Source organism: Pyrus communis, chromosome 2 (assembly GCF_963583255.1).
Source record: "Pyrus communis chromosome 2, drPyrComm1.1, whole genome shotgun sequence".
In the NCBI taxonomy this organism is placed as follows: Eukaryota; Viridiplantae; Streptophyta; class Magnoliopsida; order Rosales; family Rosaceae; genus Pyrus; species Pyrus communis.
Window position 1 is genome coordinate 32,497,622 of NC_084804.1, and position 25,700 is coordinate 32,523,321.

At 37.9% G+C, this 25,700-nt stretch overlaps 1 protein-coding gene across 1 annotated transcript; it reads left to right on the plus strand.

Moving 5' to 3' along the window:
* Positions 1-588: 588 nt before the first annotated feature.
* On the plus strand, positions 589-1,358 carry LOC137725069 (uncharacterized). The gene is made up of 2 exons (XM_068463675.1): positions 589-911; positions 1,052-1,358. Exons 1-2 carry the CDS (start codon positions 589-591, stop codon positions 1,356-1,358), a joined length of 630 nt encoding a protein of 209 aa, XP_068319776.1.
* The last annotated feature ends 24,342 nt before the right edge of the window (positions 1,359-25,700 follow it).

A 25,700-nucleotide genomic window follows, 5' to 3' on the forward strand; every position in this document is an offset into this window, starting at 1 on the left:
ACAACACCTTTAGGTCTGGGGGACAATACTTGATAGCTTAAACCCAATAGTCACGGTAGAGATGAATGTGTCACTTACAGCGCTGGTCACGGAGGAGGAGATAAAAGATGCAGCGCTATAAATGGGGGGGTGGCTCAAAGCTCCGAGTCTAGACGGATTACAAGGGGTATTTTACCAATCCTTTTGGGAGAACATTGTGGGAGATGTGAATGACTAGTCCGATTTATGATATAGAGGCATGATAATCCAAGCAAACTAAACTCAACTCACATTGTGTTGATTCTAAAGGTGCCAACTTTGGAATGGGTAACGCAATTTCGGCTATAAGTCTTTGCAACTACTCATACAAGGTATTATCTAAGGTTCTAACGAATAAGCTAAAACCTATTTTGTTGAAGCTTATCTCTCCTACGCAAAATGCATTTGTTGCGGGTAAACAAATACAAGACAATACTGGGATTGCCTATGAGTTGTTTCACTTTCTCACGGTAAGAAAACCGAAATGCAAGTTTAAGCTTGGTATCAAACTTGATATGCAAAAAGCTTATGACAGAGTGGAATGAGATTTCTTAGAGGCGATCATAGAGAATGGGTTTTAATGTTACGTGGATGAAGCTTATCATGGGTTGTGTGACGTCGGTGAACTTTGCTATCATCCTCAACGGGCAACCAGGAAACAAGTTTGCTCCGTCGAGGGGTCTTCGACAAGGAGATCCTCTATCTTTGTACCTTATTCTCATGGTGGATGAGGTTCTATCCAGAATGATCCAGAGGCCTATTAAGAAGAGGCTTTTGGAAGAGGTGTGTGTTATGGGGCAAGTCATCTCCCACATCTTCTTTGCGGTTGACACACTGATATTCCTGAAGGCGGATAAGAAAAATTGTAGGAATTTGGTCAACCTCCTCAATGCGTATTGCTCGGCTTCGAGATAAAAAGTTAATTTGCAAAAATCTAGTGTGTACTTCGGGGCCAACATTCTGACGAATGTCTTTGCTAAGTTAGGTAATATTCTTGGCATGCCTGTGGTGAATAACCTGGGCACTTATCTAGGGGTCCCTGCAAGGGTCGATCAAAGAAATGGGGACTTGCTTATGTGAAGGATAGACTCATGGGGAAAATGCAAGGGTGGAAACAAAGTACCTTGTCAAAAGCAGGGAAGGAAGTAATGATTAAAGTCGTAGCCCAAGCTATTCCTGCTTATCCCAAGAACATTTTCAAGTTTCCTGTGGTGGTGTGTAATGAAATGGATGCCTTGATTGCTAAATTTTGGTGGTCGGAAGTAGGGGGTGAGGAAAACACATTGGGTTTCAAGGGAGACATTGGGTCTTCCAAAGCATTTGGGAGGTATGAGCTTTAGAAACTTTCAAGAATTTAATTATGCTTTACTTGCCAAGCAGTGTTGGCGCTTGATAAATGAACCAAATTCTCTTTGGGCTAGGGTAATTAAGGCCCATTACTTTTCGAATTTTTCATTCTTGGATGCTAAAAAATGGGGTAGAGCCTCTTGGGCCTAGACAAGCTTATTAGTGGGATGGGATTTGTCATTGCAAAGTGCTCATTAGCAGATTATGAGTGGGGAGGAGGTTCGAGTTTGGGTCGATAGGTGGCTTCCATCCTTACCAAAGGGACTTCTTACTCCAACCAGTAGGGTTGCGGTGATAAGAAACACTCAGGGTATGCTCTTTGATTTGTTCAATAACTGGTGAATGGGACATTAATTTTCTTCACCTATTCCTTTCTATAGAGGAACAAACGGCAATCAGGGAGACTCCAATTAGGGACCCGCGGAGAAAGGATAGGCTGGTATGGGCGGCAAGTAGAAATGACAAATACTCAGTCAGGTCGAGGTATCTTTGGGTGCAATCAAGGTCTCTCTCCTTAAGGGATCATCACTCTTCCTCCTCTCGATCCGTTCCGGGGTGGTCATAGAAGGTCATTTGGAAGTTGGAGGTGCCGTCAAAGATAGGTCATTTCATATAGGGTACTTTACACAATGTTATAGTAACTATGACTATGATATTTAGGAGGCAATCTTCCCCCAACCCAACATGCCGAATTTGCTGTAGCCAGTATGAAACAGCAGAACATCTATTACTCCTCTGCCATTGGGTCGAGACCATATGGTTTGGTGGGGCAGTAAATTACCAAGTTGACAAAAAGGCATTTCTAATTGGTTGCGTTGGCTGCAATCTGTCTTTAATTCCAACCTTGGGTCTAATGTGAGTAGTAATTGGGTGTAGGCATATGTGGCTGTTTCTTGTTGGTATATTTGGAAAACCCGGTGTGAATTTGTGTTCAACCAAGTGCCTATCAACCCAACAACGGTTTTAATGACAATTTCCAACTCAGTAAGTGCATTTTCGAATGCGTTGAGTGTGCCTAGGGCTATTGGGACTTCGATTACTAACAGGGAAAGACAGGTGCTCAAATGGACTCCTCCAACCTCCCCATTCTTAAAGGTGAATGTTGGTGCAAGTTGGTCCAAGTTGACTAAAACTGGGTTTGCTGGAGTGGTGATGCGAGCTATGGGGGGGGGGGGAATTTCATTGTTGTAGTGAAGTACCTGCATCATGGCCCCGAACGTTGCCACAGCTGAAGCATTTGCACTGCTACCAAGGGTGTGAGTTAGGTGCCTCGTTGGGTCATAGCTCCATAATGCTCGAACTTGATTCCCTTGAATCCATTTCATGTTTATCTGGCTTGATTGAAAATGTCAGTTGGGAGGCCTTCCTTATCCTGGCGAAAGTTAAGAACTTGGGGGAGTCTTTCTAGAATTGTCACTAGTCTTAGGTTCCAAGATCAACCAATATGGCGGCGGATTCTCTAGCGTCGCTAAGCAATCTGGAGATGTGCAATGTTGTTTGGGTCAATCGGCCCCCATTTTCGTTGGTACATGTATTGAACAATGACGGTTTACCTTGTCCTCATTAATTTTGTTGTGGCAGTGTAGGGGGTGACACATGCATATGGGTGCAGTGTCCTCTTTGTTGTACCCCTCTACACTGTTTTATTTTATTGCTTGTCTAGCTCTGTGCTTGCCTCTTGCTAGGCTCTCTTTGTATATTCTGGCACCTTTACCTTGGAATGGAATTCTCCGTTTACCAAAAAAAAAAAAAAATACCACAAGGGACCTAAATGTAACCACGAAACAAATAATTTCATGAATTTGAACCCCAAGTGCTGGGGTCAATTAACCCAAAATTCGAAAGAGACACTCATCGAGTACAGAAGTCTACATATATATTCTGGCACTCGAAAGGTGTTTTGTCCTATAAATTATGTGAGGTCAAATTTTCTTCACTTGTTACCCCAATGTGTATTTTCTTCTCGTTCCCAGTTTGGCACGTACTCAGAGTTTTGACACGTAGTGATACGGGAGACAGTCCGTCCGACCATGCATTTTCCAAAAAATAACAAGCTGCCTCTGCATGAGGGTTTTATTTTTTTCCATCAAATTACCATGAGTTCTCGATATTGAGGCTTGGGAGCACGCAGCAGGACCAATTTTTCTAACCACTTCTAATATCTTTAGTGTTGTTGCCTTGTTAATTAGGTCTCAAACAGTTGACGGTTACTAAGCCAAAATCATGATCTTACTGCATGTAGTTTGAGTGGGTGTAGTTTGAGTGAAGTTTCATTTTAGTCCGGGAGTTTTAATCGTCGCAATTTAGCTCATTTAATTTTAATTGTTTTAAAAGCACTTTAATCAAATATTACTTCAACTCTTAAATTAAAACTTAAAATTTTAAATCCAAGAATAGTGTTTTTGCTCCAATGTTCTGGATTAAAATTTTAGTCCAAAATTATTAAAGAATGAATTTAGACTAATTTTTTTTTCGGTAATTTTTTTTCAAAATAAAATTGATGTTGATTATTATAATTTGTTTTATAAACATTTTAACTTAAACATATTTAGATTTAGACAAAAGTTGAAAATTCACTAAATCGACCTCATGAAACATGTATTGATAGAGTTTTGGGTGAATTATGATTTAGAATTTTTTAAATTGTTGTAGTAGGTAGATCTAATTTTGGGCATTAGATCCTTTTTTTACCTTTAGATTTGATAATATTTGATCTCAATTGTTGGATTTAATGTATTAAAAATTACCCAAATTTTTTGTTATAACCCAAAATTTATTTTAGACCCAACCATTGGAGAATGATTGGGTTAGTTTAAAACCTAAATTTTGGTTTAGTCCACTCTCAGAATCTCTTAGTACAGATAATATCGTTTACTAAAAAATAAAAAATAAAAAATAAAAACCCTAAATTTTGGTGAGCCAGCCTTTTAACCCTGTCTTAAATTTTGGGTTAATTTGCCCAAATTTTAGGTTTTAACTTAAAACTTATTTTAGGCCCAACTATTAGAGAATAATTGGGTTAGTTTAAAACCTAAATTTTAAGTTTTAACCCAAAATTTGTGATGGTCTAAGAGAACTTTTTTAAAAAATAATTATATAACATATATAATTGGAAAAAAAATGGTAATATTGCACTTTTAGAAAAAGGGTTTGTCTAATCGGTACCCTTTATAAAAAAATATCGGTAGTCTTTAATTTGAACAATCATTTTGTGAGGCAAACACGTAAGTTTATTCACGCATAACAAAATACTTTATAGTATCCTAGGACATCCACGTATTAAACACCAACCTTGTTAGTTACAGTAATAACTGATAAACATTTTAGGCCTAGCATGGTCATTATCAATATCACCAATAATATTCTAACTTAACTACCAATTACAATATGCATGATATTGTTTTTATTTATGTCAAAATTTTCGAAAAATCAAGGATCGATATGGAAAAGAGGATGGAGTGATATACTCACCCCGTTGCAAATTTCTATAATTTCTGTCGAAGGTAACCAATATCGATATTTTATAGACTACTTATGACTATGTGTTGGTTTTTTATCACAAAAGACTTCAATGGTATTAGAAACGGAACTCCCACATATAAGTTCTATTTTGTGTTATTAACGATTATGTTGTAACTTTACATTTCTTGTAATTCAGGCGTTGAATATTAATATCAACACCGTGAAACATGAAGGTAGGGAACTCAAAAATGAATAACTAAGATGGTTAATTCCATGATGTACACTAATAATTTTAGGATAATACTTGTGTTCCTCCACAAGGGAATGCATATATCCCCCTTCTTACGAATAACTTATATTCACCTTATAAATTTTATAATCGAAACCGTTCAACTTCTTAATCTTTATTCAAAGCCCTTGCCATAACAAATCATTCTAATCGAAGTTAGGTATTCAAATGTGTGGAATAAATGGATGATTTGACTCGCTCGCGTATCAGGTAATATATTAGTGATAAAGTGTTCATTTATTTGATACATTTAGATACACTACTTTTTTCTTTTTTTTTCAAAGGGGAATGCAAATAACGTATTTTCAAAGAAAAGTCATAAACTTCCCATAAAATTGGGCATTTGATAAACTTGTCAAAGAAAAGGGCTAGCTAACTCAACAAACAATATTTATATTCCATTTGATAAACTTCGTACCACCATGTGGCCATGCCACGTTACCTAAACTCTAATCACAATAATCTGTTGCAAATCAATCATTAACTTTTTAGTTCATTCTTCACATGCAAAATTTACTATATTAATTAATTTGAGTATATAGCAATGAAGGTGGATCCGGCTAGATATAAACCCTAGGTATAATATAACTGTACCCCACATGTCATAATACAAGTGAAGAAAATGATATATTTTTCTGTGTCCCTCCACTTATATTATGACATGTGGAGCACCCACTTGAATACCGCAAAATTTGTCCACAAAGTAGCTACTCCAATTTCTAAATTTAGTACGCTACTCCATTTAATTACCCCCTACTTATTTAGCTAGGACAAGAAAACTCCAAAACAATTTGGCTAATTGTCACCTAAAATCACCAAAAATATATGAATGTTGATCCAAATGCACATGCAAACATCCATAATCCATATGCTTTTGGCGTAGAGAGGAAGTAAGTGCTACTAACAACTGTTGTTCAAAATTGAGGTGGTTAGAATATGAGCTCATAATTGTTACATTTTCTAATGCTCGCTCTTGCATACAAATATGAACCCGATACATTGATTTTTAGTGTATGAAATCTTGGTTACATTCTTGATCGATCTTAAATAATTTTTCATTTGATATAACAAAAATTAATGCATACTTATTCTTTTAACTAACAGAATACCAAATCACACTACTACAAAATTAGCTTAATCTGTCAAAGATGATGGCGGTTTTATAGTATATGTTGTTGGATAAGAAATTTTAGATAGATAATTTATAGTGTCAGATAACAAAGCAATATTGTCACTTATATAAGTTATATTAGACGTAAACAATAAATGTTGGATATAAGTCCGAATCTCGTCACCCGCAATTCCCCTTGGTAATATAAGTTTTATGGTAAAATAAGTCATGCATCGCCACGAGGGTTAGCTGAGTTGGTAAAGATTGTTCTCTTCGTTAGAGCAAGGCCAATGTTTGAGTACTGCTGCTGGTAATCCCTCTTGGTGGGTGATCTGTAAAAACAATAAAAAATGTCTAAGACCCCATCTATAAGAGGCCTGCAGTATATCCTAGCCCTGAAATGGGATAGCCTCTCCCCTCCCTAAACGCTTTTCAACCCCAAAAAAAAAAAAATTCAATCCATGCATCATCATGGTATTGCTTAGTAAGTTTTTAGAGAATTGTTATTAGCACTCTAAAAATCTCATTTGGAACTCCAAACCTTCCATAATTAAAAAGAAAAATACACTGGTGAAGAGTGTAAAATGAGATTTTTAAAATGCTAATAACAATTCCCTTTTTTTATTAACAAAGAAGGGAGTTTAAACTATAAGGTATGAACCTCTTTTAATATGGAAAAAAATAAATATCACTTAACTAATATAACTACGTATAATCTGACGTATCATGTATGTTTCTCGTTGTACCTTGTAAAAGTGTTGAACCTCTCTTATTGGTATATCACACGATTACCACAATGCTAAATAGAAAAGGGATGTGATATCCACACACTATTTTTTACTTCTTCCACACATTTTTAGTATTCAGCCGTCAGATTGTATGAATTGAAGAAGATCAATGGACATAAATTAATAAGGGGTGTGTAAGAAATAAAAGGAGGTGTGTGGATAGCATATCCCAATAAAAAATTGGAAAACAAATCGCATTTAGTGGAATCAATAGTGTACACTAAACAGCATTAAAGGTGCTGCCAAATGGTATAGGAAAAAACAAATACAGGAACCACTATGCTAGTTTTTATTATTCTTAGCAGTTAGCAAACAAAAGAATAATATTTTTTAATTAGTTTTTTCTTGCTTTTATTTTAACTTCTTTTAGTTCGAAGACATGAGCGTAATCACGTTAATTAGAATAAATTTGCCCCTTATTAATCACAACATATTCGTATTTGTTATAAACTTCTTATTGAAGTGTGATTGTGTAAATCTTAGATTATATTTGATTATAGTTATTCTTCCTTATTATGACTTGTATTCCTTGGAGGAGATTAGATTTCTTCTCTCTCTTACTACTATAAATAAATGCACTGCGTAGGGGGAATATCACATCCTTTACACAACCCTACAAACACATCTCTCCCTATATTTTCTCTATGCCATCGGCCCCCTCTCCCTGTCAGTTAAATATAGGCCACAACACGTTATCAGCACATTGCTACCGCTACGTTTAGGAATCTGAGGGGAAGTTTTTTGCATCAAACCAATTCACCAATATCATCACGCAATCAAGTTCTTTCAAAACAACGGTTTTTATCTCGATGTTTTTGCATCCTTGATAGCATGAACATTCACCATAATGCATGTAACATCCCACATTGCCCAGGGGAGTGGATCTTATAAGCCGTATATGTATATTCTCATCTCTACCTTGCACGAGGCGATTTGGAAGCTCACTAGTTTCGGGTTCCATCGGAACTCTGAAATTAAGAGACAAAACCGTGAGGGCGTGGTCGGGGTGACCCACTGGGAAGTTCTTGTTTGAGTTCCCAGAAACAAAATCATGAGGGCATGGTCGGGGCCCAAAGTGGATAATATTGTGCTACGGTGGAGTCGAGCCCGGGATGTGGTGGTGCCTGAGCCGGGATGTGACAATTTGGTGTCAGAGCCAATCCCTGGCCGAATGTGTGTCGACGAGGACATTGGGCCCCTAAGGGGGGTGGATTGTAACATCCCACATCGCCCAGGCGAGTGGATCTTGTAAGCTTTACGAGGCCTTTTAGGAGCTCACTGGCTTCGGGTTCCATCGCTCCGAAATTAAGCGAGTTCGCACGAGAGCGATCCCAGGATGGGTGACCAATTGTGAAGTTATCGTGTGAGTTCTTAGAAACAAAACTGTCAGGGTGTGGTTGGAGCCCAAAGCGGACAATATCGTGCTACGGTGGAGCCGAGCCCGGGATGTGGTGAGGGCCCAGGCCAGGATGTGACAATGCATGACCTAACTTTACATTTATTGAATTTTAGATTCTACATAAATTGTGTATGCCTTATATCCATAATTGTTGAATTATGTCAATTTGTTATTGCCATGAATTGCATCAAATATATGTCCATGCATTAAATTATTTGAATACATATGCATTGAACTAATGGGAAAAAAAAAAATTAAAACATAATTCTTCTAGGGTTCTTTGAACTCAGGGCCTAAGCCAATCCCGTGGAGCCTGAAGCTCCACCCCCGTGAATGAACCAAAACGACATCGTCCCTGGCGTCGTCCCAAAACCCAGAAAAACCCCCCTCGTTGTCACAAGCCACGACCTTGCCGTCTTCTTTTCTGGGAAACCAAGACCTAAAGTTGTGTTCTTAGGCTACTTTCATCGTCGTGGACGACAATTGAACGGAATTCCAAAATAATTCCTTTGAAATTTTTTTTGAATCTTTGGTTCTAAATCCCTTGATCTAGAAAACCTTTTCTCCATCGAACTCACGAACTTGCACCATGGTTTTCAACCCAGAACTCAACCGGCTCGCCTGAAGTGGCCAACACCACGGCTCGGCCCAACACGTGACACAAGCCCGAGGGTTATGGTGTCCTACATGCACCCATTGCACCAGATCCTAGCCCCGTGCTGGTGCATCCGTGTTCCTGCATGCATGTGATCCCAGCCTGTAGCTGGTGCATCGATGCACCTGCACTGCGCCTCATCTGATTAGTGCCCATATGGGCCTCTGTTTTGGACCCTATTTTTGCAGCTCGTTTGCTACTACTAGGCTCGCAGTCGAATTCTTTTTTACTTGATCATCTTATGTCCACCACATCCCATTTTTGGGCCTGGGCTACACGACACATATTTGCTCAACCTACCCGTGGGTTTTGGCCTATATTTTTGGGCCCTCGAGCTTAATTTTTTATTTTTTTTAGACAATTTGGTTTTTATAATTTTTTTCACCCGCACTTTTATTTATGCCTGAAGTCCAAATAATTAATTCAATTATAATTTTAGACTTGAATAACTATTTGCACATTTTCTTGTTGCATATTTATGTATATATATACGTTTGTTTGCAGGTACTATGAACCTGAAGTTCATAAACTTTTCTCAAAAAATTAATTGAATGGATTTAAGTTTTCAAACTTTTATGCATGTGACTGGTTCAATTAATTTTATTCTAGGTACGACTAGTGGGAAAGTTAATTGTTTGACAGATAGTGTAACCACGCACACCGTTTGGCATGAACGCATTTATTTCATTAACTTCATACCTAAGAATACACCTCTGACAACCCTTGCAGGACCATCTAACCTGGTCGAAGGTTACGGTAAGGCACGTATAATGTTGTCCAATGGTACAATTTTGACCATTGATGAGGCACTCTATTCTCTACATTCCAAAAGAACGTTGTTGAGTTTCAAGGACATTAGAATAATAATTACCACGCTGAAACCTACATAGAAAACAGAGTTGAATTTCTGTGCACAACTTCCTACGAATATGGCCATAAGCGTATTCTAGAGAAGATGAAGCGTATCTCGAGTGGTCTGTATACTACGACTTTACGCCCTATAAAAAGCCACTATGTGGTCGGCCTTACTTCTGGGACTGAGCACGAAATTACACTTTGGCATGATTGTTTGGGATACCTTGGATGAACAGCGATGTGTCAAATCATCACACGGGCATCCATTAACCCGAAGTTTAGGTTCGATTCAAAGAATCACATGTCAAACCTACTCCATGGGAAAGCTTATTATTAAGCCTTCTTATGATAAGAATCACCCGATTCTTCATATTTTTCTACAAAGGATTCAGAGGGACATATGTGGATTAATTCAACCTCGCTGATGACCATTTAGATATTTTACGATATTGGTTCACGTTGGTCACACGTGTGCTTGTTGTCCACAAGAAACGTTTGATAGGAGCATATTTATGCGCCTTAGTTTGCTTGTTTTCTTGCATTTATGTTGCTAGTACTTAGTAATTTTAGTACTTTAAGCTATTTTCGTGTGTTTGTAGGTCCAAAGGGCTAAAGGAGCAAAAAGATGCATTTTGGAGACTTTTGGAGCACTTTTGGGCTAAGGATGGATAACTTATGCTTGGAGCCAAAGTGTTGGACGAAATTGAAGACCTAATTGAAGACCAAAGTGTTGGAACTTTGTTCCCTTTAGTTCTTGGGCATTTAAACCTTTCCTATATCCTTAGCCATGCATCCCATTCTTTAATTCAGCCACTTAATCATTCAACCACATTCACATTCATCACCACTTCATCACATGCAGCCATGCACATTTAATCATTCATTTCCATCAATGTCGTGAGTTCCCATCAGATTTCCAGCATATTCACATGCATTCCATCCTTTAAAACATTACACATGCACTCATAATCATTCACACCTTGCATCCACATGCACTCCCTTTAATTTATTCAACCTAGCTGTCAAAGCACATGCACATTCACCCTAATCATTCACATACACAATCTGCCATCATTCACACATTCAATCTCTCCTTTGCCGTGCACATCACTTCATTCCAGCAATCAAAACAATCCTTGCCGTGCACATTCACCTTCATTTCCAGGTTGTCCCCTTGCATTGCAGCCACATATTCATTGCACATGCATTTCCAACCCACATGCATCCTTTAATCATGCAAACATGCAGCCACATTCCCTCCTAGCTGTCATGTTCCCCCCATTTCACCTATAAATAAGCATCCATTGCATTCATTCTAATTCATTCTTCCATATTCAAAAATTCTCCAAAAACTGCCCTTGGTGCCGTGCCTTGAGGCACCATTCCCTACTAATCCAAACACCACAAAAACAATTCATTCAGCCATTCCACCACTCCCCAAACCATTCACACCATCAAACTATCCTTAGACCTTGTGCTACAACGAAGAGGAAGATAAGAGGGCCTAAACGTTCATACAATTCAAGTTTGAGTTGTTGGAATGTTTAGGTGTTTCTTTGATTTCAATGTTTAATTTCAATACTCTTTGTATTGTACGAATGAGGAATGGAAGAGAAGAGGGCCTAAACGTTCATACAATTCAAGTTCGAGTTGTTGGAATGTTTAGGTGTTTCTTTGATTCTCTTTGTTTTGTACGTATGAGGAACTAAATCCCCCTTGGCTAGGGGGGAATTCGAAATATATGTTTATGCTTGCATTTTGATTTGATTACTTCTAATTGCGTTTCATAAGTTGTGGATTCAATTTGTTTAACCGTTTGATTGATAACTTATTTATGTATGTTTATTGAGAGTGCACGATTAATTTTCATGCATGAATATGACGCTAGAATATAAGTGAGTTTCACCTAATAGTTACGAACTTATATTCACAAGTAGTGGAGGTTGCTTATAAACAATCGCGTTAAATGAATTCTTGGCATAAGTTTCATGCGTATTCCATAGTAACGAATGCCTCGTCGATGTTTATGATTTCCGTTGAACTTAATGATCTTTGTTGAATGTCTCTATCATGCGTATTCCATAGTTAGGGACTTTGATTAGGAATAATTTGGTTGTAATGCGTATTCCATTCAATCCAATGAATCTAGGGAAATCTGAAAGTTAATTTAAGCGGACCTAATTAACTTGGAGCGTTGAGAAGTCATGGTTTATTGAAATGCAATTGGAAATCATTTTATTATGCAAGTGTAACATGTATGGAGATGAACCCCTTAGCTATTCTATCATCCATTCATTCCATTTCATCAATTTCATATTTACATTCTATTTTAATTGCAATTTGTTCATTTAATTTAATTTCGTATAAACCTAAATCCCCTTTACTTTAATGTCAAATTAGTTAGAAATAAATTTAGTTTGTGTTTTTAAGAGTCTTGAGTCAAGTTACAACTTAATTTCGTCCAAATTTGTGTTTATACTCAAAACTGCCCAGAAAGTGGTTTTTAGGCAGATTTGAGTGTGTTTGTGCTGTTTTGAGTCTTTTGGTTTGTTTTAGTGTTTTAAAGTTTAGTTTTGCATTCTTTGAGTCTAGTATAGTGTTTTATATTGTGTTCTTACGTTTTTGAGGCAAATCCAAGTGATTAACAATCCCTCCTAATCCCCGGTCCAGAACGATCCCTACTTACATACTTACTACAATTGACAAAAAGAGGGTTTAAATTGTGTGCGTATAATTCCCGCATCAACGTTGCACTCTCCACACTGGTGGCTCAGATTAACAAGCTCAGGGTTCACCACCATAATTATCCAATCAAAATTATTTGATTGGCTAATGCTGGAGAATTCATATCTAAAACTTTTGATGACTATTGCATTACGTTTAGGGTTGAAGCTGAACATTCAGTAGCCTATGTTCATACCCACAACAACCCGGCAGAGGCATTCATTAAGCGCTTACAAATGATTGCTCGATCGTTGGTCATATGTACCAAGTTCCTAATCGCTGCTTGGGGCCATGCAATATTGCCATAGCCATGTTAGTCCGCCTGAGGCCTGTTATGACCCAACCATATAACGCCCTTTAGTTGGTTACCAAATACGAACCTAACATATCGTATCTGTACGTTTTTGGTTGTGCGGTCTATGTGCCGATTTCGCCACCCTTACGTACAAAAATGGGGCCTCGATGAAGGATGAAAATCTATATCAGATATGATTCTCCTTCAATCATTCGTTACTTAGAACATTTGACAAGCGATTTTTTTACCACTCATTTCGTGAATTGTCACTTCTATAAGACAGTCTTCCCGTCGATTATGGGGAGATAAGAACATCAATGTTCCTGAAGAACGTCGCAAATTATCATGGATGACTCCCACTTTGTCTCATTTAGATCCCTACATTGCTAAGTCTGAAACTGAAGTGCAATGCATATTAGATCTTCAAAGCGTAGTTAAGAGCATGCCAAATGCTTTCACATATCTAGCGCGAGTGATAAGATCACATATTCCAACTACGAATGTGCCTGTAAAGATGCATGTACCAAATGTACGACGGACTTCCCTCCTGGAGGCTTAGGACACCACTTTGGCTGATCCATATACATTAGCGGCTAGCCAATCATCTGCCACTACACACAAACGTGGTAGACCACTTAGTTCAAAGGATTCACACCCCCAGAAGTGGAAATCCACTACACAGGCCCCTGAAGAGCCTACCGTGAATTCGATTGTCGTCAATTCATTCTATCCAACTCATGAGGAAATTCTAGATTACAGAAACGACCTTGAAAAGACGAATCCACCTACCGAGAAATGTGAATTTCTGTCCATTTTGCTAGCTTGGATGATGTTTAGTATAAAAATGAGATGATTGTCAATGATGCATTAGCATATACAGTAGCTACTAAGATCATGTTAAACGATGACATTGAACCCCGTTCCGTTGATGAATGTCAACATAGAACCAATTGGTTAAACTAGAAACAAGTAATCCAAGTCGAACTCGATTCACTAGCGAAACGTAAGGTGTTTAGACCTGTAGCTCATACTCTTCCACATGTGAAGCCCGTTGGCTACAAGTGGGTTTTCATTCGGAAGAGTAATGAGAAGAAAAAAATCATGTGTTACAAAGCTCATCTTGTTGTGCAAGGCTTCTCACAACGCCCTATGATTGACTATGATGAAACTTATTCACTCGTTATGGATGTGATTACTTTTTGCTACCTTAATAGTTTGGTAGTTTCTGAAAAACTGAGTATGCAGCTAATGGACGTAGTAACTGCGTATCTCTATAGGGATCTTGATACGAAAATTTATATGAAAGTTCTTGAATGACTTACATTGACTGGATCAAATATTTCCAAACCCCAGAACACACTCTTAATTCAGCTGAGGCGTTCACTCTACCAGTTTGAAGTAATCCAGGAGAATGTGGTATAATCGTCTAAGTGAGTATTTGACTAGTTAAGGATATGTGAACAACGAACTATGCCCTTGTGTGTTCATTAAGAAGTCACATTCTAGTTTTGCGATTATTGCAGTATATGTCGACGACATGAACCTCATCGGAACTTTTGAAAAGCTCGAGAGAACTGCTGCGTACCTAAAGTCGAAATTTAAGATGAAAGATCTAAGAAAGACTCGATACTGTCTCAGTCTCGAGATAGAGTACATTAATCAAATTGCACCAAGAAAGTGTTGCATCGCTTTAACGAGGATAAAGTGAAGCCTTCGAGTTCTCCTATGGTCGTTTGATCGCTAAATGCAAAACGAGTTCCCTTCTGTCCGAATGAGGATGATGAAAAGATTTTAGAGCTTAAAGTTTCTTATCTAAGTGCGATAGACACTTTATTGTACTTTGTTCAATGCATTAGACCCGACATCTCATTCACTGTTAATATTTTGGCAAGATACAGTAATGTACCAACACGCAGACATTGGACTAGTGTTAAAGACATCTTCCGCTACCTTAAGGGTACCACGGATCTGGGCTTGTTCTATCCCTACGGATCCTCAAGTAATGCCACACCTCTTTATGTTGAGTCGATTCTCACCTTGTTGTTTATGTTGACGCAGGATATTTATCTGATTCACACAAGGCGCGTTCTCAAACGGGTTATGTCTTTACCATTTGAGGTACCACAATCTCTTGGAGGTCAACTAAACAGACCTTAGTTACTACTTCGTCTAAGCATGCTAAAATTCTTGCCCTACATGAAGCAACTCAGGAATGCTTCTGGCTGAGAGTAGTTGTGGGCTACATTCGAAGCTCTTGCGATATTTACCTCGTCATTGACGTCCTGAGGACAATCTATGGAGACAATGCAATATGCATCGAACAGCTTAAGAAGGGTTACATCAAATGAGACAACACCAAGCACATCGCGTCGAAGTTCTTCTTCTCACGTCTACAACAAGAGCATCAAAAGATTGAAGTCATGCAAATCCATTCACAAGACAATCTGGCCAACCTCTTCACCAAATGACTACCAAATGCAACATTTCAGAAGCATGTTCAAGGAATTCGTATGCGTAAACTTTCTGAGTTGTAACATTGTTAGTTCTTTTTGAAATTATGTCAAACTCAGGGGGATTATTCTGAAGTATACTTGCTTGATCTTAATGTACTCTTTTTCCCTACAATTAGGAGCATTTTTCCCATAGGGTTTTTGCTACCTAACAAGGTTTTGACGAGGCACCCACCTTGGGTTGATCATATCCTTGATGATGTCCCGTAGACGTTTCATTTGACTTTGCATTACTCACACATTTTTCCTTAGACTATGGATTTTGTCCCTACTCGGGTTTTTTGTGAGACACATTTCCTTATGCAAGTTCCTACCTTATTGAGACTTACGTGTTCCCAGAATCAGTGTCAATGAGTCGACTTTCTCAACTCTACATGATGCCGAATCTATTTAAGTATTTACACACTCAAGGGAGAGTGTTATAAACTTATTATTTAAGTGTGATTGTGTAAATCTTAGATTAGATTTTATTCTAGTTATTCTTCCCTTTTAGGACTTGTATTCCTTGGAGGAGAAGGATTTCTTATCTCTCTTATTACTATAAATAAAGATACTCGTAAGGGAATAACACATCATCTACACAACCCTATAAACACATCTCTCTCTATATTTTCTCTGTGCCGCCAGCCCCCTTTCCCTGTCAGTTAAATATAGGACGCAACAATATTTGAATATTTCTCTTTGTAATTTTGGTTAATTTATCGCTTAATTAAAAAAAAATCTTTTGCTAATTTTCCTAGTTGGATGACTGAAGCCCCATCAAGTGGAATATTTTAACTCGAATGATGACCCACCTGTAACATACGCACTTTTGACAAAAATTACTTAAGGTGGGACCCACAATGAAGAATCTATGGCAAAGTGTCCAGTTCAACCATTTGGCTTGCCTAGGTACTTATAAATTAATTAACCATTAGTTACGAGCGTAATGCTTACTCAACTGTAAAGATAAAGTTGTTAAATTATTTAACCTATAGGGTGACAAGATTAATCACATATTGCCATTACGCAATTCGGTAAGATTTGTCCACACACGTGCAGGAGCACCTGATCAAATCATATTATGTGATAAAGTAAAGATGGTATTGTTAATACTTTGTAATTGTTGCAGTCCTATTAAGGAATGTGATTGTGTAAATTTTAGTGTATCTAGGGATATCTTGAATATTTTCTAGGGTTAGATATTATCCTATTACAGTTGTAATCCTATTAGGGTAATGATTTAACCTTCCCTACTACTATAAAGAAAGGCACAATGGAGTGAAATAGAACACACCTCACAAATACACATCTCTCTCTTCTCTCTCTATATGCCACACCCGCTCTCCCTGGCCTTGTTCAGTAAATTATGTCTACAACACGTTATCAGCACATTCTTAACGATGCTTTAAAGAGAGTTTGATCTTCAATCAGGGAAGTATTACATTTTAATCATTATTTTTATGATCGATTTATTATTTTATTAAATTGATGTACTTGTTATTGATTCAATTTAATTTTTTTTGTGTTGAACGTGATACAACACATTGGAGATGCAGTTTCGGCTTTCAAAGAAGGATCTTCTACAAATTCAAAGGCTTTTGTCGTTTTCTGCCAATTAGGTACGCTTCAAATAAAGGAAGATATTTTAAAACAACCATGAAGCATGAAAACATTCCCCATGATGCATGAACCCCTTACATTTATATTTACCTTCCGATATATCTTGTATATGTTTCATATATTTGTCAATATATATATATATATATATATATATACACACACACGTTCATGCATTACGCAATTTTGCTATATGCAATTTTGCTTCATTAGGCTTCTGTGTTTGACCCAAAAATAAAAACCAGTAGCCAATGGGTTTCCTTCACGCCTTTGCCAGCAAGCCTAGCACTGCTGGGCTCTACCTCATTTGCCTGCCTGCTGACCTGCAACCATTTTATGTAACCTAAGGCATGCAGCTTGCTACAAAGCCGTACCTCACACAACCACCCTAAACGTGATGGGTTGTGGTTTTTTGTTTTTTTCAACCCGATGCCATATTTTGGCAACCCAATGCCATATTAATCTGACAAGAAATCCATAATTATTGGCCTGAAGCCCACTTTTGGACATTAACGATTCAATAATTTATTTCTCTTCTTTGAACCGTTGACATCTTTTCGTAGTCCAGAAGCGCTCACACTTGAGTTCCCGAAGCAACTCAAATTCACTGCACTTAAATCAGCACATTGGATTATGTGTTCTTGCAGGAACCTCTCTTTTATGAACTAAACATTCATAAACTAAATTAAACTTGTAGTTTCAAATTTAGTGCCTTTGAACCTGAAGTTTTCATAAAGTATACACCAATGAAAATCCAAATTTTTCATGTATACCATGTCTTAGAACCCTAATGTTCTAATTTTGATGCTTATGGATGATTCATTCCCATAACACCAATCACAACCTTGTTCCCTCTAATTTAGTATATTGTAGAACCGTCACAAGTTCAATTTTCCTGATTTGGACATTTCTAATGTAAATCACTTTATGTAGGGTACAAGATGTGAATCTCTACTTGACTATCAAGTTACTGAGAAACCATTGAAGCCAACAATGGCATGGAAGAGCTGAATAAGCCCCCGACATGCTCTTCATTTGAAAACTTATACCCGAAGCATTACAAACGGAAGTACCTCCCTAACAAGGATTCCATAGCTCTTTGGCTCACTCCTACAGACCGTCTGATCATGCGAGACATTGCCTAAAGCACACCATGAATATGTTCATGAATGAGTACAATTCTGAAGTTTATAAATCCGATCGAATTTTGACTGCAAAATACTTTTCTTATCCTTCCAAGTAGTAGTGTAGAGAGCGGAAGTTTACCAAATTCTCATATCTGATTACTACTATAAATGTGAGAAAAAGGTATAGACCTAGCCTCGGCTGGAGTCTACCGAATGGTATAGATCGAACTTCGGCTGGAATCTACCTAATGGCTCGACCCAGTTCGGTCAAGGCCTACCAAATGGTGATTCCCAGTTTCAGTTGGGGCCTACCGAATGGTATTGCTCAGCTTTGGCAATAGCCTACCGAACAAACCCATCTAGCTTCGGCTGGTGTCTACTAAACCCAAGTCTAGGTCTGTCTCTCTCACAATCCAATTTTGAGTTTGTTTTTTACAACATATGGTATAATCAAGGCTTAACAAGGTGTGGCATCACGCCCGAAGCATGATCCTTGGCACCTAAGACCTAAAACTTCAAGAATAAGGGATATTATTCCCGAACCTCAACCCTGCAAAATCTACTTCCATCTCGATGGAATAGATCATTGGTTATGCACCTGTTCATGCCTCTACCAATGTCGTTGAGGAGTACCATTCTCGTAGTTAATATGTGAAACTAATTTTGCTCCACCGAAGGTCGTTGGAATAGCAGAATTTTGACATGGACGACCTTGTTGGCCGAATCCCCTTAGTAAACCATTTACTTTGTGAACATTTTTCCATGTTCTTGGATTCAAGTTTGGTGTTTATTTTTCGTTATAGATAATCTTATTGATATTGTCCTCGAATATGAGTTAATTGAATTATGTTTCTTGTATACATGTGACCGAATTCAATTAGACATGTGATTAGGTACCAATGTGGGAAAGTTAGTTGTCTCGATGAATGCGATACTACACACACTAAATTTATGCCTAAATCACATTCCTAGCAATGACTTCAGGTCTATCCAACCTGATCAAGAGCATTGGTACGCTCCTCGTTGTATAAATGGTACTAAATTACCATGTCAGAGACCTTATATTCTTCCCATTCCGGAAGAACGTTGTTGAGTCTTAAGGATATTCGAGAGAACAATGATCATGACTGAAACCATTGAAGAAAATAAAGTGAAATATCTTTGCACGACCTCCAAAAATGAGCCTGAAGCTTTACTTTGGGCCCAATAAGCTGTCTCCCAACTAGGAACACACAACATGTGGCCGACCTAGAGCCGGGTGATTCGAGCAATTTACGTGCTTTGGCATAACCTTTTGGGACACTTAGGTTGAACAATGATGCCACGATGCATCTCCTTACCCGAAGTAAGGACTTTGTGCCTATAATCACACGTTACCAAGCTTCCTTATTGGGGAAATTGATTTTCTAAATCATCCCTCGCAAAAGATATGAAATCACCTTTTTTTCACAGTGGACTCAAAGGAATATATGTGGACTAATCCAACCAAAATACGGACCATATAAATACTTATGGTTGTGGTTGATGAATCGACAAACTAGTTACATGTTTGTCTACACACATTGCTGCTAAACCTCTTGGTAGATTTTAAGGGTTCACCACCCTACTTATCCCATAAAGTCTGGAAGATTAGATAATGCTTGAGCGTTTATATTGACAATTTTCTATACGTATTGCATGTCTTTTGGGTTTATAATTGAACATCGAATCCTCATGTTCACCCCAAATAGCCTCACAGAGTGATCATAAAGTGCAATTTCAATGATCAACCAAACCTTGGTAAATGCACCAAGCTTTCGGTTTCTGCCTAGGGCTATGCAATCTTGTATGTAGTTATGTTGGTCTGCCTTGAGGCCTATTGCCACCCAACCATTTCGATGTTACAATTGGTTATTGAGTACGAACCTGATGTTTCGTATTTACGCATTTGGGTAACCATTTCATGTGCCAAGTTACGCCGCTGCAATGTACCAATATAGGCACTCAAAAGAATTACAATGACTGGTTCAAATAGTTCCAAACCACATAACACCCTCTCAACTCGTTTGAGAAGTTCATTTACGGAATTAAGCAATCCAGTGGATGTGGTATACCCATCTAAGTGATTATTTGATTAGTCAAGGATATAAAGTATGCCTTTGAGTGTTAAATTATGAAGTCTTATTTCGAATTACTAAAGTTACAGTTTATGTCGTTGACATGAATCTCACTAAAACTCTAGAAGAGCTTGAGAAAACTGCTTCACACCTGAAGATGAAATTTGAGATTAAGGATCTTGGAAAAACTCGTTTATGCCTTGACCTGAAGTTCAAGTGTTGTTATGATGGTACTTTGGTCTACCAGTCGAATTACACCCCTAAGGTGTTACCTTTGAGTATACATGTGATCTTCCAACATTATATGCAAATGAGACACTTGAAGAGGTTATGGAATCCAAAATTCTATATCTAAGTTCAACTTTATGCTTTGTTGTACTTAGCTCATTACGTTAGATAGGACATCTCCTTTGCTGTTGATTTATTGGTAAAGATGAAGCACAACGCCTACACGTAACCACTGAATTGGTATTAAAGACGTTTTCCACCACCCTAAAGGTACTACGGATTTGGGCAAATCCTAACGCATACAGAGCGGATCTAACCCCCTTGATCCTCAGAATGATGCTTGCCTTGTTTGTTATGTTAACGCTAGTTACTTATCAGACCCGCACAAGGCACATCCCTAAATGGTTATGTCTTTACCGTTAAGGGATATCGCAATATCTTGGAGGTCTATGATATAACCTTAGTTGCGAAACCTTCCAATCATTCCAAGACTCACCTCACTTCATTACACCACACGTGAGACATGGTTAGGAGTTCTTGTTGAGCATATTCAAAGTACTTGTTGTTTTTCATCCATCGTTGAGTCCCAATGACGATCCATAAAGACTATGTCGCATGTATCAACCCGACAAGACATGATACATCAACAAAGTCAATGCTAAGACATATTGCATCTACATCATATCAGCAAAGCATCATGAGATTGAAGTCATGCAAGCCGATCGCAGATGACTTTGTCGACCTCTGCACTACATCACCGCCGAAGTCAACCTCCAGAAGCTTGTCCGAGAAATTGGTATGCCAAACTATTCATATGCAATGATTGTAGTTCTCATTTGGAAATTTTGTCAAACTCAGAGGGAGTATCCAGAAGTATACTTACTTGATCTGAATGTACTATTTTTCCTTACGATTATGAGCTTTTTTCCTACTGGTTTTTGCTACCTAACTAGGTTTTGACGAGGCACCCATCTTGGGTTGATCATACCCTTGTAAGCTCTTCTACTTGCGTCAAGAAGACGTATAGTTTTGACTTAATGCAACTTCTCACTTTTCTCCTTAGCCTATGGGTTTTCTCCCACCTTGGGTTTTACCATAGTGAGGTTTTGTGAGTTTTACCTTTTATGCATTCGTTCATTGATATGAGACTCGCATTCGCTCATTATGCCGTTGACTTCATGAACTGTGCTTCATCGCTGAAGACATGATGCGCCATTTGTTTGAGTATTTACACACTCGAGGGGGAGTGTTGTAGTCCTATTAGATTAGGAATGTGATTGTGTAAATCCTAGTGTATGTAGGGATATCTTGGAATATTCTCTAGGGTTAGATATTATCCTATTAGAGTTGTAATCTTATTAGGGTAAGGATTTAACCTTCCCTACTACTATAAATAAAGACACAATGGGGTGAAATAGAACACACCTCACAAATACACATCTTTCTCTTCTCTCTCTATGTGCCGCACCCCCTCTCTTTCTGGCCTCCCTAATTGTTCAATAAATTATGCCTACAACAGTAATGTATATTTGGGTTGGGTTCATGCTTAAGTACAAAAGAAATTTAGATCAAAATATTCAGTAAAATAAATTAAAATAGAGTTATACAAAAAATTTCAGTCTAATGCAAATTTGAGTCCATTTTCATATAAGAATAGTGAAAAAAGGGGCTATATTTTAGGTTTTTAGCACTTAGCATTTGAGATGGTCTAACAAGACTAACATTGACAAAATATCCGTTGTGTATAAAGCTTCTTGATAACTTGGTAGTACTTAATATATACTGAAAAGTTTTGTGTGTACTAAAAATACCTCTCTAGTGTTACCATTCTATGTATTATAATAAAGGTAGACAACATAATTAATGCCTTACTTTTCGACTATATTAATGAAACCAACTACATGTACTATAATTTGATTAGAATACTCATAATTTGGGCTGGTTTTATAGAATTCGAGCCAAAAATGCCATTTACATTTCTCCACCAATGTTTATTTTATAAGAAAAACTAACTTCTTGCATTACTAATAAAACAAATGCACCGAAACCGAAACTGTAGGGATGGGGTGTCCTGTTTGCTGTAAAAAGAACAATGAGATTTGACAACAAAAAAAAGAACAATGAGATTTAGTAGTTAGTTAGGAAATGTGCTAGTAATAGTGGTGACGCTGACGGTAGATGGTGGTGGAGACAACGATATCTGGTGATGGTAGAGGTGTCGGTGATGATGTTGTGTGTTAGTTGTAGCAACGGTGTTGATGGTGGTGGGTGGCGGTGGTGGTGGTGATGGTAGGTGGTGTTGGTGGTGGTGGTGATGGTAGGTGGTGTAGGCAGCCCTGCTGATGGTGATGTGGTGGTGGAGACTACGGTAGTGATGGTGGGTGGTGGTGATGATGATGGTAGGCGGCGGCAGTGGTGGTGGCCACTCATGGTTGAGGTTTTTTTTTTTTTTTTTTTTTTTTTTACATTTAAACGCTCACTCATGAAAACTTGGAAACAACTATTCACATGAAATTTAAACTTGAAAATTAGAGGTCCCCAAATTCCTTTTTTTTTTTTTTTTTTACCTGAAAGTCCTAAATTTCTATGTTTATGAATCCAAACAAGGAAATTGATTGACACACCTTGACCGAAATCAAGGCATGCTGGCTGTCACGTGACAGTGACGTAACCATGTGCACAGTGCAGAAGCGATAAAGATAAAGAGAAATATGAGTAGATAAAAACCAACTACCAAAGTACTAGCGAGAAAATAAGTGTGGAATGCACAATCAGAGCATAAGTAGCCAAATTTCAATCCAGCTAGATAAGTACTAATTAAATAACACTCAAAGATAATCCTACATTGGTAGTCTGTTAGAACTGCCTTGAAGCCCTCACAAGCCAACAACAAGAATTCCTATCTAGAACCTGGAAAGGCGCAAAACAGAAAGTGTGAGTGGGCAAAAACAAAGCTTTTCAAAATCATTTCATTTCTCAAAAGTTCTAAACCCTCGCTGTAAAACCTGTAACCTTTTCCCAGAAAATAGAATACATAAACATATATCAAATCAGGCTCGAAAGCAGAATGCATCAGTATTATGCCATGCCAAATGTCTCAGTATAGAACATGTAATCCAGGTGCTAAATCACAATGAAAATGCTAAGTCAACCGGAGTCATCTAATGTGACCTATACGGCGGAATCTAAAGATCAACAATATATATATATATATATATATATCTCATCAACAATATGCTTGCACACAAGTCGAAACCACCTAAAGTGGTCTGTACAACAAGCTGGGTGTAAATAAATACGCTCTAGTGCTACAATCACGTGAAAGCTGTGTGAAAGTATCGCAAGTCACCTACAAGTCGGAACCACCTAAAGTGATATGTACGACAGGCTGGCACCTGCCTTGGATCTAAGGTGAGCGTGTGTGGTGCGAGAGGTGAACGATCACGTGAAGGCTAAGCCCTCAACTCTGGCGGAGCACTAACACCGGGGTGCAGGTTAATGAGCTCTCTAAACATCTCACATAATCTTCAATTTACATACACATTCGATAACTCACCTGGTACTTACCTGAGCGTCCACAATGTCAACCATAAATATATGCAACTACTAATGCATGTATAAAATATATGAATACTTGGCATGGTACTTCAAAACATACTTTCATTTAAAATGATTTTATGGGAAAAATCAAGTATATAGATATATACTTAAAACCAAAAGCCCACTCACTGATATTTCGAAGGATTGTAGCCCCCGAGCCTTGATTGACTACGCTCATCCTCATGATAGGTCTCACCTATATGCGAAACAACTATATAAACATCAATTTAATGCACATAAACAAAACTAGGTAATAATTTCTCATACAATGCTCAAATGGGGTGTTTGAATATACCACCATGATCTACACAACCTCAGGAACATCCCCATATTTTTAGAAAAATTTTCCAATCACCCACGTGCCTGGCATGCCTAACGAAAAAGTTAATGCCGTAAGGAATATTCCGTTAAAACTAACCTGACACCGTTAGCTGCTATTAGGAATATTTCGTCAATTTTGATAGAATATTCTCATTTCTTCTCCGGTGAACCATCGGCCGCCGTCGCCAGAAATTGGGAAAAACTTCTAAACATTATAAATCGTTCGTTTCTTCACTAAAATTCATGAAATCTAAACTAAAATGAAGCTTATGATGCAAGGAACAAAACCTTACCACTTTCAGGACCTAAATCTCACTAAAACTCGCCGGACAAACTTCGAAACTCCGGCCACCTCTGCAACTCTTCGAACCAGGACTTCCTGACATCCAAAACACTTCGTTTTTCTTCTCCGAGCTTCGTGAAGATGTTCCAAAGCTCCCTAGAAGCTTAAAAATTTCTAAAAACTTCACGATCACGATTGCATGAACAATACCCAAATAGGAGTTCGTGACAAACTAGGGTTTTCGAGGGTTTCATGCCCAACCAAGGGTATGAATCGACTCCTGAGCTTGCAAGGAGTCCAAAAACACCAACAATGATCTCGATCTGCAACTGGAAGGGTTGGTTTGAGGTTTGTCTGTACGGTTGTACAGAAATGGAAGAAAATTCGAGAAAGAGAGTCAACGGGAAAGGTTTGTATGTGTGTGATGTCCAACTGAGTCACCAACCAAAAACAAATAAAATCTTAGTTCCAATTGGGTCCAAACCAAAGAACAAACTAAACAACACCCCCACAACGCCAACTAACGTCCAAGGGCAATTTAGTCTTTTCACATCCTCGATAAAAATAATTCAGGACGGGTTGTCACATTGATGCATGTTAATTTAAAAATTCTAATTTTTGTCCAAATTCCAAGTTTATTTCCCTCACACAAGCATAGTGTTAGTTAATACATACCATTATAGAAAATAGAACTACAATTTTCAGCAAATCCAGAAGGAATAAACTTGCATTCCCCCACCCGGGGAATGTATGTATTCCACCATTTGTGAATAACATATCTTCGTTGTATAATTTTAAAATTGCAACCATTTCCTGATTTTCATTCGAAGACTATCCCCAAAATATATATATATATATATATATATATATATATATATCATTCAAATCGGATGGTTTAATTATCCAAATGTATCAAATAAATGGACAGTTCATTATAAATAAGTTACTTGGTAGTCACATTATAAATATATTACTTGGTAATAACTTTGTGCT